Source organism: Dunckerocampus dactyliophorus, chromosome 20 (assembly GCF_027744805.1).
Source record: "Dunckerocampus dactyliophorus isolate RoL2022-P2 chromosome 20, RoL_Ddac_1.1, whole genome shotgun sequence".
In the NCBI taxonomy this organism is placed as follows: Eukaryota; Metazoa; Chordata; class Actinopteri; order Syngnathiformes; family Syngnathidae; genus Dunckerocampus; species Dunckerocampus dactyliophorus.
Window position 1 is genome coordinate 9201266 of NC_072838.1, and position 15133 is coordinate 9216398.

At 40.9% G+C, this 15133-nt stretch overlaps 2 protein-coding genes across 4 annotated transcripts in view; both read right to left on the reverse strand.

Moving 5' to 3' along the window:
- The window catches only part of sdc2 (syndecan 2), a 48148-nt gene extending 47426 nt beyond the window's left edge, over positions 1 to 722 (reverse strand). The window contains exon 1 of the mRNA XM_054763509.1: positions 333 to 722. Coding sequence (XP_054619484.1) covers positions 333 to 392 — 60 coding nt within the window. The 5' untranslated portion in view covers positions 393 to 722. The remainder of the gene's footprint in view (positions 1 to 332) is intronic.
- Positions 723 to 3597: 2875 nt separating this feature from the next.
- Positions 3598 to 14658, reverse strand: LOC129173607 (protein phosphatase 1 regulatory subunit 36). 3 transcript variants are annotated; one of them, XM_054764659.1, is made up of 11 exons: positions 14531 to 14658; positions 13106 to 13170; positions 12895 to 12978; positions 12656 to 12792; positions 12285 to 12354; positions 12086 to 12184; positions 10447 to 10596; positions 10313 to 10355; positions 6673 to 6881; positions 5931 to 6131; positions 3598 to 3742 (listed from the first exon to the last, which is right to left on the reverse strand). In XM_054764659.1, exons 2-11 carry the CDS (start codon positions 13168 to 13170, stop codon positions 3610 to 3612), a joined length of 1191 nt encoding a protein of 396 aa, XP_054620634.1. In that variant the 5' UTR covers positions 14531 to 14658; the 3' UTR covers positions 3598 to 3609. The 3 variants fall into 3 exon arrangements, with proteins under 3 accessions (XP_054620634.1, XP_054620632.1, XP_054620633.1); XM_054764657.1 differs by lacking the exon at positions 14531 to 14658 and adding an exon at positions 13277 to 13478; XM_054764658.1 differs by lacking the exons at positions 12086 to 12184; positions 14531 to 14658 and adding an exon at positions 13277 to 13478.
- Positions 14659 to 15133: the final 475 nt, after the last annotated feature.

A 15133-nucleotide genomic window follows, 5' to 3' on the forward strand; every position in this document is an offset into this window, starting at 1 on the left:
TCCCAATCGCACCTTTATTTTGCTCTTTGCAACGTGATGTCTGAATAAACATCCGCTATGAATCAAGTAAATACTCACTATATGAACTTTAGGTAGGATTTAAGCGGTAAGTACGGCACACAGTGACTCAATCTTGTGGGTTTTTGCTAAAATACCGAGAAGATAAACAACCGAATCGTGAAGCGAGTTTGATTATTCATAGTAAAAGCGGTGGTTTTGGACAATAGGAAGAGATTCATTCACATTGACTCCAGAGACTATATACAAGTTGCCTTCTCTCCCCCACGCGTAGCTAAAAAAGCCAGTTTTGGAGTTGCTTTGCATAAACTCACCCTTTCACCGGAGAGGTAAACAGCCAAGCCGAGGGTCAAAATGAAGCAAACGTTCCTCATTATTCCGTTTTTCGTTGCTGGTTGTTGCAAACCAAGCTAAATGTCTTCTTCTGTCCCCTCCTTCGCTCGCTTTGCTTTTCGCGACTGGCTCCAAACTCCTGTCGCTTCTTTCGTGGGACCCCCACAACCGGATACGTGTTGCTTTCTGGGGGGTTTTTTGGGGGGTAATTCCTCAACACCTACTCCTTCTCAAAAGCGCTTGCTTTCTTGGAGATATTTCGTGTGAATTTGACAGAAAGTAGGTAGAGAGATAAAGCAGGAATTCAAAGTCCTCCGCGCGTCTGTGCTGCAAAATCCGCACCACACTTCGCTCGCACTAGTCATGTGTCATGCGCAAAGGAGCCGGGGGAAGAACCAATTCTTGCCTGAGAAGAGCCGATTGCCGTCGGTGAGAGCCGACTCCCCATTTTTTTTCTTTTGCACGCTCAGTGGAGACGGGTGGATACTTTCGATGGGACCACTCATGAAAACACTGAGTGCAAAGGGGCTTATCAACACACAAACCATTCGTATTTGCTCAGCGACCCTACAAAATGACACTGAATTAAGAGACTTTTGGGAGCCGCCTCAAAAAACACGGCTCTCAGAAAGGAGCCGAACGTCCCACCAATGCCAAGCCTTGTACTGCTCTCTCTCTTTCTGTGTCCTGCATCATAGCAAAGAGCACTTTACAGAATTTGGTGTGTTTAAGTTCTTTCCAGACTAAAGTAGCACAGTTGTGCATATACTTTAAGCTTGCATATTTTGCATACTGGATGCTCAGAAGCACGTGTATTTTCTTGCAGCTCAACTACTAAATGAATTCAATATTCGATCTCAATTTATAGATTGTTTGTTCACACTGCTTTCCAACTAAATCATTGGTTGTGCACGGAGAAGCAGCACGCACTTTGAAATTAAAGGAGTCGTCTCAGATCCCCCGATTCGCATGGAGTTGAAACATTTATGGACAAAGCCTCCTCCTGCTGGTGGAAGCTCAACTCTACACTCAGTGTACCATCTCGCTATGTGCACCTGCACACTCCAATGAGTTTGCTTTTGCATCGGTCAATACACGGTTCTGAATGGGATTCAGTTCATAACATGATGTTTATTAAAGTCAGCGTGACGCAGTGCAGATTCTACACCACTGCAAGCTAAAACCACCATCACAGTTCAGGCAATACTGTACCTATTTAACAGTGCGAGTTAAACAGTTAAAAAGAAGGTAAAGGTAACCTTAAATGTTCATTTATCCCTTTCATTCGTCATTTATATACATTTAGAATTGTTTCATGCATGTGAAACTATAATTGTAAAACTCTAAAAACATGTTTTGTGGTAACTTTGTGGTAACAAGCTAGCGAGTTAACCAGTTAGCCTCAAATTGACTTCTTCTAAACCTTAAAGGAGACCTATTATGGTTTTCCTCTTTTCTGACCTATGAATGTTGTTACAATGTTGTATTCTCATGTTGACCGATGCAAATGCGTCAGATAATGAGGTTTGCACATTTGGAAGTGAGCCCTGAAAGCAGTTTTAGATGGCTCTGCACGCTGTGTTTTACAGAGGGTTTTTTTTTTTCACTGACATCAACACAACCTGGACTTCCTTATATGGGCATGCCCAGGACGCCCCTTCTGCTTTGCGCTGCTCACTGTGTTAGCATGTCGAGCAATGGCTCCCAGGATATGTTTGTTCGGGTTTGCCTAAAGAGGCAAGCATCAGACTGTTCTGTGAACGTGGGCCAATACAAAGCAGGACTATCCGCCAAACTGTTGCTGAAGTCTGGCGCCTTTCAAACGTTACGTGGTCGTGTCGAAGAGTCAGAAGAGCAAGCTGTAAGTAACAATTTATCAGTGTCCTAACTGTGTTTATTTTGGGTAAGTAATCTGACAAAAGGGGTTCGTCAGCTGTCCGGAGGTCCTCGGGAGCGCTTGAGAGTGTGACCAATCACAGCGGAGTGGGCTCGGCGGGAGGCGTACCTGGAGGAGGGCCAGGGGTGGAGTAAATTGCACAGACCGTTTGGGCGGGAGGCAGGAAACACAACAGGAAGAGGTGCAGAGTCTGGAAGATCTACAAAGCTTTCTGTGCGGGGTTATCGTGTGAAGCTGCTCTATAGGAGTCCAGAACTCAATACAAAGGCCCGAAAATTGAGTATAATAGGTCCCCTTTAACAAGCCGATTCCGCACAGAATGGGGGGAGTACTTTTTTTTCCACTATATCATGTCGGACATGCCATGGCTGACTTCATGACTTTATGCAGTGTTAAGGTAATGTAATGTAAGGTAATGTCTTAATGTTTTGTGTAATTACTGCCCCCTAATGACCAAAATACGACCTATCACTTGTATTTCAATATGTTTTGACTAATAATAGACCATAGTCTACCACGAAACGATCATTTATTAATAAATTTTTGAAAAGCCACAAGATAGTGACGTAGCGATAATCGAACCGCGATATTACGAGGGACGGGTGCATTGGTTAATATCGGTATCGTTGTTTTTGTGGTCCACACAACAGCAAGCTTGCTAGCTCAGTATGTCCGGAGAATGGAATTATTTCAAGTGTCAAGTGTCCACTTCCAAGCCGTTAGTCACGCTGCAGTAGAGGGAGTTGAGAATAAAGCGACAGAAAGAGAAAGTGGTCACATGATGAGGAAAGTACGGCAGACAAAGAGAAGAGGGATGACCAGGTACCATTTGACCTGTTTTGCTTGACCTCATCAAGACAAAAAGCGGAGGGGAACAAAGCGAAGTTGGTCAGACAGGGTAATATTGAACACCATGAAGGTTATTTAGAAGGTTAATTTAAATCAAGAGCATGTTTAATTTTGGAAACTCATTTTAAATCTTGGGACCCAACCCCCATCCTTAATGCAAAAGCTTCCCGTGCTTTGTGTCCTTCTCTTTCTCAAAGGGCTTAACACTACTCCTGGTGTCCCAGATTATGCAGCCAATTAGGGCGAAGGCAAAGCCCCTTCTGCTACTGAGCCTGGTCGGAGAGTGTGATTGGTGTGTGTGTGTGTGTGTTTGGCACCAGTACACTTCACTGTGACCATCGGAGCACTAATAAGACTAACAAACGCAGTGTGACGACTCTATAATTTGATTTTCAGAGTGACTATTAAAGAATGTGGATGAGGTGCGACTTACTTGAACTGACAGCAGTTTTATTTTGCCATAAAACTGACTTTAATGCAGCTTCAAATCCAAATCCAGCTTTTTTTTTTTGTTAGTTGTTAGTTGTGCCATTATTAGTGTGATTCTCTGGTTTATCATCCAAATCTATGTTGTTTTCCTCTTCTCCATTGCACAGCAGGGTACTGGGGTTGAACTCATTCAGAGGCCTGCCCATAATCCCAAATCTGGGAGGGACGAAAACAGGAAAAAAAAAAAAAAAGAACTTGTTACTAGAGTATGTAATGTGTATTGTCTATTTTGGTTGGGGAGGGTTTTCAGTGATACTCTCATTGTGTTACGATGGAATGTGTCAGTATAAGTCAAGTATTTCTGGCTTGTTTTAGCATGTTTTAGCGTGCTCCAGTGATGAGCCCTGCGAATCGGTAGTATACGTTAACATGCAAAAGATCTCAATGTATCGCCACATACTGTATTTGCGATCCCGCAAATGTGCACATTTTTTATCATAACATTGATTTTTTTATTTGAGAGGAAACCCGCCATTTGGTGTATATAATCTCCATAATTAGGCATTTTATTGGTACAAAACCCCACGCACTCATGTGCTCCTTTGTGAGTGCAATGAGTTGGATTATGGCGCCGGCCAGTTTCTGTTTGTCAGCATGTCGCCAATCATATAATGTTGCAGAAATATGTATTATAGACCATGACATTCTACAGCCTGTGTAATGTCTTCAATGCAGGGGGGTCCAAAGGCCGACCCGGCAGTTTTTTATTGGTCCGCGGCAATGAGAAAAACAGAGTAAAAAGGCACAAAGTAAAGAAAAAAGCTAAAATGTTGGTTCTATGAAATTAAAAATCTATATGAAAATATCAAAGTGGTCCCCCGCATCCTTTGATTTTTCTGTATGCGGCCCTCGGTGGAAAAACTATGGACACACCTCCTTTAACGTAAGTCTGGCATCATCATTCTTGGTAATAGCAGATGGTACAGTAATTGTCATGCGCTATGTGCTCTTTGCTGCCCTCTGGTGTTTCTCTTTTGCAGCACATCTGCCGACCCAGGGGAGGAGCTCAAGCACACCTGTTATCAATTATGCTGGGACTATTTAGTACCTGCCTTTTTGTCTGTCCATTGCCAGTTTGTCTCCTCATGTTCGCTCATGCTACCCTGTATTCCTTGCTCTCTGGTCGACCCTGCCCTCGTGTTTTGTGAGGATTTTCATACCTCCTGCTAGTGTTTGTGCAGCAGTGATTTTTTGTTATCTTTCCTTGTTCCTGCTATTTTTTTCAGTAGTGATTTTTTTGTTACTCATTTTGAGTTTTTCCTGCTATCCGTGTGTGCAGCGCTTTTCATTCTTTATACCTTTTTGTGTTTTGCTTTTTCCCTTGGCTAGGCCCGGAGTTTTGTGTTGAGTTTTTTACCTTGTGGACTCCTTGTACCTTTTCTTTTGTTTTTGTTAATAAAGTTTCTTACACAGCATTTCTGGGATTCTTCCACCGGCTGAATTCCATATACGCGGAGGTGCAGTACTACACCTCAAAGGACGGGGCATGCTTGAGCTGGAAGGTGCTTCTCACTGACATCCTTCCATAGAGATATGATTTGTAGATATATAATTTTTTGACAGCAGCAGCACCAGCTGGAGAGCAGTAAGTCAAATGCAAAATTTTTTCAGATCTGCTGAATTAATGAATTAATCTGACTGCCAAGAGGGAGGATTATGTTCCCAAGCTCACCAGAAGGTGATTAGACTTTTACAACAAAGTATAACAACATTTCCTGGAGAAGGATAGGGCGCATGTGGTGCATGTAATTAATACGCAGATAAAAGGTAACAACTCAAATGTTTTTCAGTTAATAAAAAAAAAATATATAAGCTTGGCATACAGGAGGATAATTCCCCACAGAATGTTGATGAAGTAGAATTAGATATTTACAGTTTTTAACAGGTTTTCTTTAAACTTTTTGACTTCTGTTTCATCAGAACGTGAGATAACTTGTAATGATGTGGGATCCAAGATATTGGCCCCAAGCTAGGGTCAGATGATATACTCTGTAGGTTTTTTCTACAACAGTTTCTTCGAGGCACTTTGCAGAAATGACCCACTGTGTACTATGACAGTGTTGTAATTAAATGAGTATTTAGCACTGCATTAACCAAACTTTCTGACAAATACAATTTTATAATCGTGACACTATTCTTCCTATGTTTTAAAAGGTCACAAACTGACATTTCAGTCCAAATAGTCAAATTGATTTTTCCTCACTCCTTGGTTGCAGCTATGGTACACACTGCCATCTGCGACCACATCCATAAGTCGTACGCAGTTTTTGTCAGACAAGTGTTGGTGTTATGATGAATTACATTCCATGCAAATCATTTGCTTTGTGCATGTGTGTGTACACACCTGACACTGGCCAGCTGCTGGTGGACTTCCTCTGTTAGGACCTCGTTGTCATAGTTTTCAGTTTGCACTGGGCTCAGCCGTGCAGCCCGTCTGCCAGAGAACAGATGGGGTGACTGTTCTTTTGGTGTGGGCAGCAGACACACCATCAGAGGGGAGCGCTGATTAAATACGTTGCTGAGGCCTGGGCGCCTCTGGAACATGCTGAAAAGTTCAAGTTAAAGTTAGCAGAAGAAGAATAAGTCCAATTAAAGCCCGACACCCAGGGGGGAGATGCTCAGGGGAAAAAAAAATCACATACAGTCAATGTATTTCACTTTATTCGGCATTTCCTGTTGCTTTTCAGGAAGCAAATGTGTCAGTTGTGCATATTTAATATGACATGCTCAAATATCTATGACTAAATCATCAGGGATGCTGCTATAGCAACTGCTTCTAAAGATTTTACATCACAATCTTCTCACTGTCTGCGTGACAGCTGGAAGTGGTGCTCAAGTGAACCCAAATCATGTTGCGTAAACCCACAGGGATCACGCTTCAAGCCTCGCGTTTGATTGTTTACCGACAACTTGTGAGCAAGAACAGCGCTTTGCCTCTGATGACTTACAATGATGCCAGCAGTGTGCCATGAAACAAGATGTGCTCGCACTATTAAAAGAGTCCAGTCGTCCCTGGTTTGGCGCGGCTAATTGGTTGCAGACTGATAGAAAACCTGTTTGTGCCAGTTTCCATTGTTTCAACATACCGTTGGTAGCATGCGCTTCGTTCGCTCTTTGTGCCGTCCACGATCGCTGAACCGTCATTCGCAAATGAGCTTGCATCCTCTGTCTTTTTCCTGACAGCCATATTAAAGGTGTCCGAGTACAAAAGTCGTCCCACCTCCTCTTGAATGCTGGTCATGTGCCTCCTGCCAAACGCCACCCAGGCCACACAGCAGAAAAAGCTGTACAAGCACTGAAAAAAGAGAGAGCTAGATAAAGTCAACAGCAACATTTTGTAAATTATGCATGCTAACTATTTTCTTCAGTGGATAGAGTAACTTTAATCCACTTTGAGGACTCTTAAATGATAGAAACAAGAGTTTCAATTCCTCAGTCTAAGGGCAGCACTGTACACCAGTACAATATTAGCTGATCTTCAAACTTTCATATGGAACATACGGAAAAATGAACAGATACAAGGGCCACTTTGATATTTTGTAATAAATATTCATAATGCATGTGCTAAATTATATATTTCAAGAAAAAACTCAATTTCAGCTTTGTGATACAGCAGGAGAAAAAGCTGTTCTTAGTATGAACTTCAGTCGTTGCTCTTTTTTCCGCATTTTTGCTGTTGTTTTTCTTTACATTTTCTAAACCTTTCAACTTCTTGTTGGCAAAGGCATTTCTTTGAACGTGGCTGAACTGCACAAGCAAGGTTTCTTGCAACTCTCCATTGCTGTCGAGGTTAGACGCAGACCATGATTTACCATTTCTTAAAAGATCCTGAGGGTTTTTGGACAAAACAGTAGCACTGGAGGATCTGACAGGCTTGTCCATGAAGAACCAGGTGGATCCTCATCCCAAATGAAAGCACTTACTGATCCTGACTTTCTGGAGCAGCACATTCTCATTTGAATTTGGCACACCGACATAAGACCTCAGCCTCAACTTCTCTTCCTGTTGTTTTCAAAAGGTCACAAACTGCTGTTCTTGTCTAACAGAAGGTCACACAGAGAACAGGCAATAAGCTGGCACAGCTGACATGGTAGCTCCCTCCCTGTCCACCCACCTGCCCAAATACCAGATACAGCTTGTTAAAGCAGAGCACCCATGTTAAGTCAACATCTCCGCCCAGCAACTAATTCATTAGCAGGCCCTCTAAATTGGTTCTTTTCAAACTCACTGCTGTTTGCACTCACTGATAGTGAATTGGTTTCTTTGTAACATGATAAGCTTTGTTTGTGTGCAATAGTACTTAAAGATTTAAATAGAAACCAAAAATAGTAGCTCTTTATCCCATTATGATGGGTTCAAGGGTTGGGTATTGTTTACATATTATCAAATATCAGTGTTTTGAAAGGGTGCCAGAACCAGTTTTCAAAAATGGAAAACACACAAATGTTATAGCTACTACATACGTTTATGATGTTGTTTGAAGCCACCTGATGGTTTGCATGTATAAATATCTAGACTAGGGATCGCTAACTGGCAAACCGCGATCCAAATCCAGACCCAGATTGGACCTATAGTCAATAAATAATTTCAATGTTTTAAGTTTTGACCGGGCGCTTCTACTGTATTTCGACCAGTGTACCTTTTTCGGGGTTGTCCACATGGAAATGTTTTCAGGTCAAAACGGCAAATGTTTCATCGTTTCAGCCTTTCATCCACAAGGAAATGGCGTTCTGCGTACCCTGAAATGGTATTTTTTGAAAACGGCTTCCAGCGTGAGAAAATCTGATAACGTCGGCTTGTCATTTCCGTGTCGACATGCAAACCGCTTGATGTTGAAAAGGATAACGTCACCATCACATGACCAGAAGTGACAAGCTGACAGGTCAACAAATTTGAAGGGCATGACTGAACCCAGTGGACATTTTACTGATATTTTGTTGTCTTTTCCTCCAAAATGACTCACAGAAGTAATTCCACTTCGTTGTTACCAAGCTGGTAATGTGGTTCCATCTGTATGCCTTCTGTATTACATCGTTTTCACTCAATGATCCGTTCCCGTCTGGATGTGACTATTTACTAATCCGTGCAGATGCTAATTTTTTTCAACCCACCAAAAAAAAAACAAGAGATATGTATAAAGAGGACAGTGAGTTGAGAGAAAGTTACAAGGAGAGAAGAGAGAAACAAGTGATAGATATGTTTAAAGAGGATAGCGAGTTGAGAGAAAGTTACGAGGAGAGAAGAAAGAAACAAGTGGCAGATATGCATAAAGAGGACAGCGAGTTGAGTGAAAGTTATGAGGGGAGACGAGAGAAACGACTGATGGATATGTATTAAGAGGACAGCAAGATGAGTGAAAGGTATGAGGAAAGAAGAGAGAAACGAGTGATAGATATGTTTAAAGAGGACAGCGAGTTGAGAGAAACAAGTGACAGATATGTATAAAGAGGACAGCGAGTTGATTGAAAGTTATAAGGAAAGAAGAGGGATATGCCCTCGTCCGCTTGCGACTCTCGCTCTCCCTCGTCCTGGCCACGGGCAATGGTGAAGGAGTGAGAGGATAGCGAGACAAGTGAGCCGAAGACAACAGAAAAATAAATACATATAGCGCTCTAAAAAGAGAAAAGTTGACAGTGCTGTCAACCCAGAATGGGCAGACTCATTAATGTTCATTCTTCCCTCTGGAAGCACAAAACCAGTTATATGCTCAGAGAGAGTGGGGCTCATAAAAAGTGGCAATGTGAAACTATGAGACAAAGCCCAAAGCTTTTGACCAAACATACCCACTGAAGCCTGAACTCAGGTCACAGAAAATAAGCAGTCCCAGACCACAATATGAACAATCCACCCCAATCCCGATCCTATCGGTCAGTGGTTCTCAATCCTAACCCAGGGCCATCCAAAGTGCGGTCCGGGACCATTTACGGAGCACAGCTTTTTTATTTTATTTTTATTTTTTTCTGGGGGAGTGTCGGGGTAATACCATCTTATATTCGGCTCAGTACTGAAAAAATGAAGAACATCTCATTCAAAATAATCTTGCAGTGCTCTGACGGACAACATACTGATGACCTCCAAGACTCACTCTTTCAAAAGCAACATGGAGATCTGCTGTGTCAAAGTCTACCCTCATTTAAACTATAAAAATTGTGAAATGAAGTCAAATTAAAGTGACGCTATCATAAATATGTCTCTACCAAACATTCTTAAGGAACTCATATTATTATTTTTAACCATAAGTGTTAGCTTTTAGCATTTCCATTTACTTCTAAGTACATCACACAATGCATCTTCAGAATTTCCTTTAGAAGGACCTGGGGATTGTTTCTAGTTTGATCACTGCGATAAAGTCACAGATAGGAGGAACTCTCAATAATGAGACCGCTACGCTGCTTAGTTATCACTGTTTCATAGGAGCATGTTCAAAGACACCATCGTTATCCTAGACCATGGTCGAGGTGTTGGAGTGGCTTGGAGCAGACATGCAGCCAATGTAATGTTGTCTAACTTCCTTCCACTTTTCACTTTCACTTTTATTGACCATTATAAGAGCATGCCTCATGCTTGAGAGACATAATGAAGGAAAAAGTTAACAAAAAAATCACAAAAGTAACATGTAGCGAGTATAGCGTCCTCAGTGGAGCGACGCACACACGTATATCTAGTTGTCTTTTTCTTTTTGTACAGTATTAATCATTTATGGGAGTGCCTCGTAATCACACCTACCGCATGGAGAAGCCATTCATTTCTGTTACCTGCGATCCGGCCCCTGGACAAATACACAAATACATGTTTTGTAGTTAAGAAATGATAGCAAAGTGCTAATCAACAGTAATCTATGCCGGGAGAAAGGAGTTTACTTATGATATGCTGTGTGGGAATGCTGCGTATGCCGAGCCATATCCGTGTCCATGATCATACCGAAGTAATGGACAGCCAGTATCTTCTGGGCAATCTCCTTTTTAGCCAAGGTCTTTGCCATCTTCTGATGATCAGTGTTGATCTCTAAACTAGTATTTATAGAGAAAGAGTGCAAGAACATAGAAAATGATGACAATATGCAGTGGTGTGCCATCAGGGCCAGCAAAGCTTTCTCTACATGGCCTGGGACACTGACCTACATTTGCATTTTAAATTCTAGTATTAATTCTGTATTAAATTATTGCCAACGGCCTCTTATCTTCATTTCGTAGTGTGTCTCTTGGCTTCACTGCTTCCAGTAGTGTATGTGCATGTGCATTTTTTTGTCCAATCAGGTTCCATGTCAATTTAATCTGACCGGGGCCTTCAGAATCAGTAGTGCTGGCCCATGTCACTTAAACACTATTAGCAACGGGGCTGTTCATTGGCCTAACAGGGCCAGCTAGCAGGCGTACAGTAACATCATAATTTGTATGCCCTCTCATTGGTTGATGTCTGAAAGGCTATGCCTAACACTCAAAGTTATCAGTGCGCTTGAACGCCTCATCACATGAACAGTGCAGAGCTGAATTGATCAGTGACAGACACGGCATTGTTCATTGTTCTGTGTGAGTTATATGAACAAATAAGTGAGCGTAATGTATTTTTAGTTAATTTAGTATGTTTTTTTTGTCATGTTGTTAGATAAATATCGATTGTGAACTGTTCTAGATGATGTCATGTAGAGATGTGGAGTTGTTTAGAGACAATGAAGATAAAGGGTTACTGGATCGTATTAATCCTCAATGGATGGTATGGCATTGGACACGGCACACAATGACGCGGGACGTCTTGAAACAGGCGTATGTCAACTTGACTAACAGCCCACTATGTGTTCAACTTGAGAGCTATACTTTGTATAGAGAGCGTTCTTTGTATAGCTTCCCTGGTACAGAGAAATTAGTGATATCAATTCAGCAATGCCACACATTGTTCTATTATGTTTTTGGTATATTATTGATGGTTTGTATAATTGTGACACGATAGTGGCGGTATTAAGAGGTGGTTTGGGTCCCCACTGAAGACCCAGGTAACAAATGCACCGCCCGTCCCTGCAACATGTACATCACGGGTGTCAAATTCTTTTGTGGCCTGCAAAAGCCTAGAAATAATGCACATCACAAACTTGTTCTGTCAATTTTGACAGAAAATGTATACTATATGCAAACTGAGTTTTTTGTTGTTGTAGTGGTTTGGGTGGAATCAAAATGACTACCATTGGTAGTCAGAGGTCTCTCTCCACTGCATCTTGCCCACTCTTATTTTCCCCACAAATGAGCAGGCCTCAAACTGAGAGAATACATTCCTGGATCTTGCACCATCCCCTCAGATTAGAGCTGTCCTATGTAGTCTTTGAGCATGAACTGATGAAGCCTGCTTGGATGAGAGGCGAAACGCCTTCTAAGACAACCTGAACAGTCCAGTTACACACACATTTCAGGAAAAGCTGCGGCCCTCTCAGGGCAGCCATAACTGTGATGCGACCCACAGTGAAAATGAGTTTGACGCCCCTGATGTAGATGATGATTGCATACTTACATCAATGTAGGCTGAGCTATTTTCTTCTGAGATTTGTGCTCAAAGTAATAAGACATGTAAAGAAGAAGGGCAGTCAGGACATCATCCAGCTCGTTACTCCTGTATACGTTTGGGAAATCGCAGCGTAAGTGATGTTTTCTGTTCCTAAACGATGACGTAGACAATTACGACATGAATATTCAGAGATGAAATGTCTTACTTCAGTAAAGCCATGAAGCAGAGCGGGATTGGCAGCGAATAGTGTTCCTGCAGCAAGGCAACAGCCACCTCTTAAGAACACAGACACACAACCAGGTCAAAAGAAATGGGTCACTTTTTGTGTACGGATCTTTTTATCATCTTTGATCATTTTAGTCCTGTAATCCTTGAGAATTTTAAATGAAAATTTCACTACAAATGCATTCATTTGTTTTCTCGGGTCACATAGAGACAAACAACCATTCATACCTATAGATAATTCACCAACTAGCCTATTTAACTGACTTTTGACAGTTTTACAAATATGGAACAAGTGCCGCAATGTAATCGTTTTAATTCATTTTTAGAATATATAAAAATATGAATACTCACGTTTAACGTCATCGATAGTGACGTGGTCACCTTGCTTCTGCAGCACTGAGGCTCTGTATGCGTTCAAATGGGCTGCACTTAGGCTCTTTTTTGAGCTATGGCGCCCTCTATGCTTCCAAATGCAGACGTCAGCCAACCTGGGAGAAACGTTTACTGTGAACATGTGAATTGAACTCTACGCCGTGTGATTAAACGTCTAAATATCTAATCTGCATTTGTAGTAACTACAATAAGGTTACCATTCTGATCTTAGCTGAAGATCCTTCATGTTGTCACGTGCTTGTCCTCTTTTGTCCGAAAGACTTCCACCTTCTGCAGCAAAGCTATTAAAAGTAGCCTACCATAAGTACTTTTAATAGCTTTTAATTACTTTTATGATGATATTAGCTTAACAATAACTCGAGTATGGTGTAGTATAGTATAGTAAGCAAAGTTGAAGCCTTTTCTTACCCCATAAACTCCAAGCTTTCACTGTCAGCATTCCACACCCAGCCACTAGAGGGGGGTGTGGTCATCTATCAGGAAAAAAAACAAACGTAGTTCACCAGTAAGCATAGTAAAGCTTGTAAAAGTTTTACATTTTATATCATGCTGTCCCCTTTTCCTAATATGACAACTTACCTTACTTGTCTGCTTGGGATATTTTGAATTTATTGTGATAATCGTCGCCTCTGTTCTTGTGCCGTCCGCGTTCAAACGTTGCGAACCGTAACTAAGCAACAGCCAATAATAGCATTTCTCCTCAGTCGGTGCAACTTTAACTCTTTCAGGGCAAAATGACACCATTTCTGTCACACATTATTGTCATTTTCGAACACCGAAGTGTGGCATTTTGCATTTGCGGCTGTTTTTTTTTTATTGGCTCCGAGGCACATTAAATATAATTGAACACACTAAAAATATAATTGAACGAGAAACCTAAAAACATAACACACAGCAACAATGTAAAAAATCAGCAGTGATTTTACAAGAATTAAGTCCAAATATTTTGTGAAAAAAATGTCATAAGTCATAATTTTATGAGAATAACATATTATGAGGAACAATAACAAAACAATCTTTGTAAAATTAGGTTGGGGAAAGAGTTATAATATTATGGGAATAAAGTCGAAATATTACGAGAACACAATTTGCAAGAATAAAGTTGAAATTGTTGAAAGATTTTTAACAACAACAGTGAAAATAGAAAAACAGCTGTAACATTACATTTACAAAAATAAAGTCAAAATATCAAGACAAAAAAGTTGTATTCTAACAAGAAATAAATCATTATTTTATCAAAATAAACTTATGATTAATTCAATTTATAACATTTTCCTCATAATTAATAAATTTATGAGGGAAAATAATGTCATTTTAATAGCATAGAGTTGTTTTTTTAAAGCCATAGTAATTATGGGAAACTGTTTTTTTATTGGGTTGGGGGAAAAGTTCTCATATCTTGGCAATAAAATCTAAATATTACGAGAAGAAGATGTACGAAGGTTATTTAAGAAGAAAGTTGAAATATTTGGAAAACTTGAATAAAACAACAGAAAAATGGGGAAACAAAGCGAAGACCAGCCACTAGAGGGAGATGTTGTCATGTGTAAAGCAAAACCAAACCTGGTGGACCAGAAAGCATAGTAAAGCTTGTAAAAGTCTTGCATTTTATATCATACTGTCCCCTTGCCTAATATGACAATTTAGGTTTCTTTCTCGCCTCTATTCTTGTGCCGTCTGTCTTCAAATGTGGGAATCTGTAACTAAGCAACAGCCAATGGCAGTGAAGCAGGTCTCCAAATTCTATACAACTTTAAAAGGATAGTTCGGATTTTTTGACATGAAGTTGTATGACATCCCCATCAGCATTTTAGTCCAATAACAGCCACTTACCCCCAACTTGGTCTCCTAAAACCAGTTCCGGTCAGATTTCCATGATGAAGAACGTAGTTCCTCTTAGTTGCTGGGGACGAAGAAGCTCGCATCTAGGCGCCGCGGCCATCTTGTTTATTTACATGTTCCACAGCGGAAGAAGATGGGCGTGTCTTCGTCACATTCAAATGAACACACAGGCAACAGTGCGCAGGGATAACGCCTAGCGTTTTGTCAGGTTTGAGTTTTTGAGAAGGCAGTTTTGTGATGCAAATGTTTTAATCTTTGAAATGCATATTATTTTTAGAAGCCAAACTCTTCATCACAGAAATCTGACCAGAACTGGACTTAGGTGACCAAGTGGGGGGTAAGTCGCTGTCATTGGACTACAATGCTGATTGTATGTCATACAACTATGTGTCAAAAACTCAGAACTATCCCTTTAACTCTTTTTTTTTCAGGGCTGATTGAAAACAAGACTGTTTTTGTCACATATTCTTATCATTTTTAGAACATTTGGCGGGTGGAAGGACAGTTTGAACTTAAGTGTGAAATCTTGCAAACTAAAATTCGGTGCTTTTAAACATATTCTTTTCATGTTGACACCATCAGCCGAGTACAGCA

Excerpts from the sequence above, each read along its gene's own strand:
- LOC129173607 (XM_054764657.1), bottom strand. The coding sequence starts at position 13,441 with ATGGTGTCATTTTGCCCTGAAAGAGTTAAAGTTGCACCGACTGAGGAG. Across the intron at positions 12,355-12,655 it reads CACTATCGATGACGTTAAAC|AGGTGGCTGTTGCCTTGCTG; the intron begins GTGAGTATTCAT and ends TGTGTTCTTAAG. Across the intron at positions 10,356-10,446 it reads TCCCACACAGCATATCATAA|GGGCCGGATCGCAGGTAACA; the intron begins GTAAACTCCTTT and ends GTATTTGTCCAG.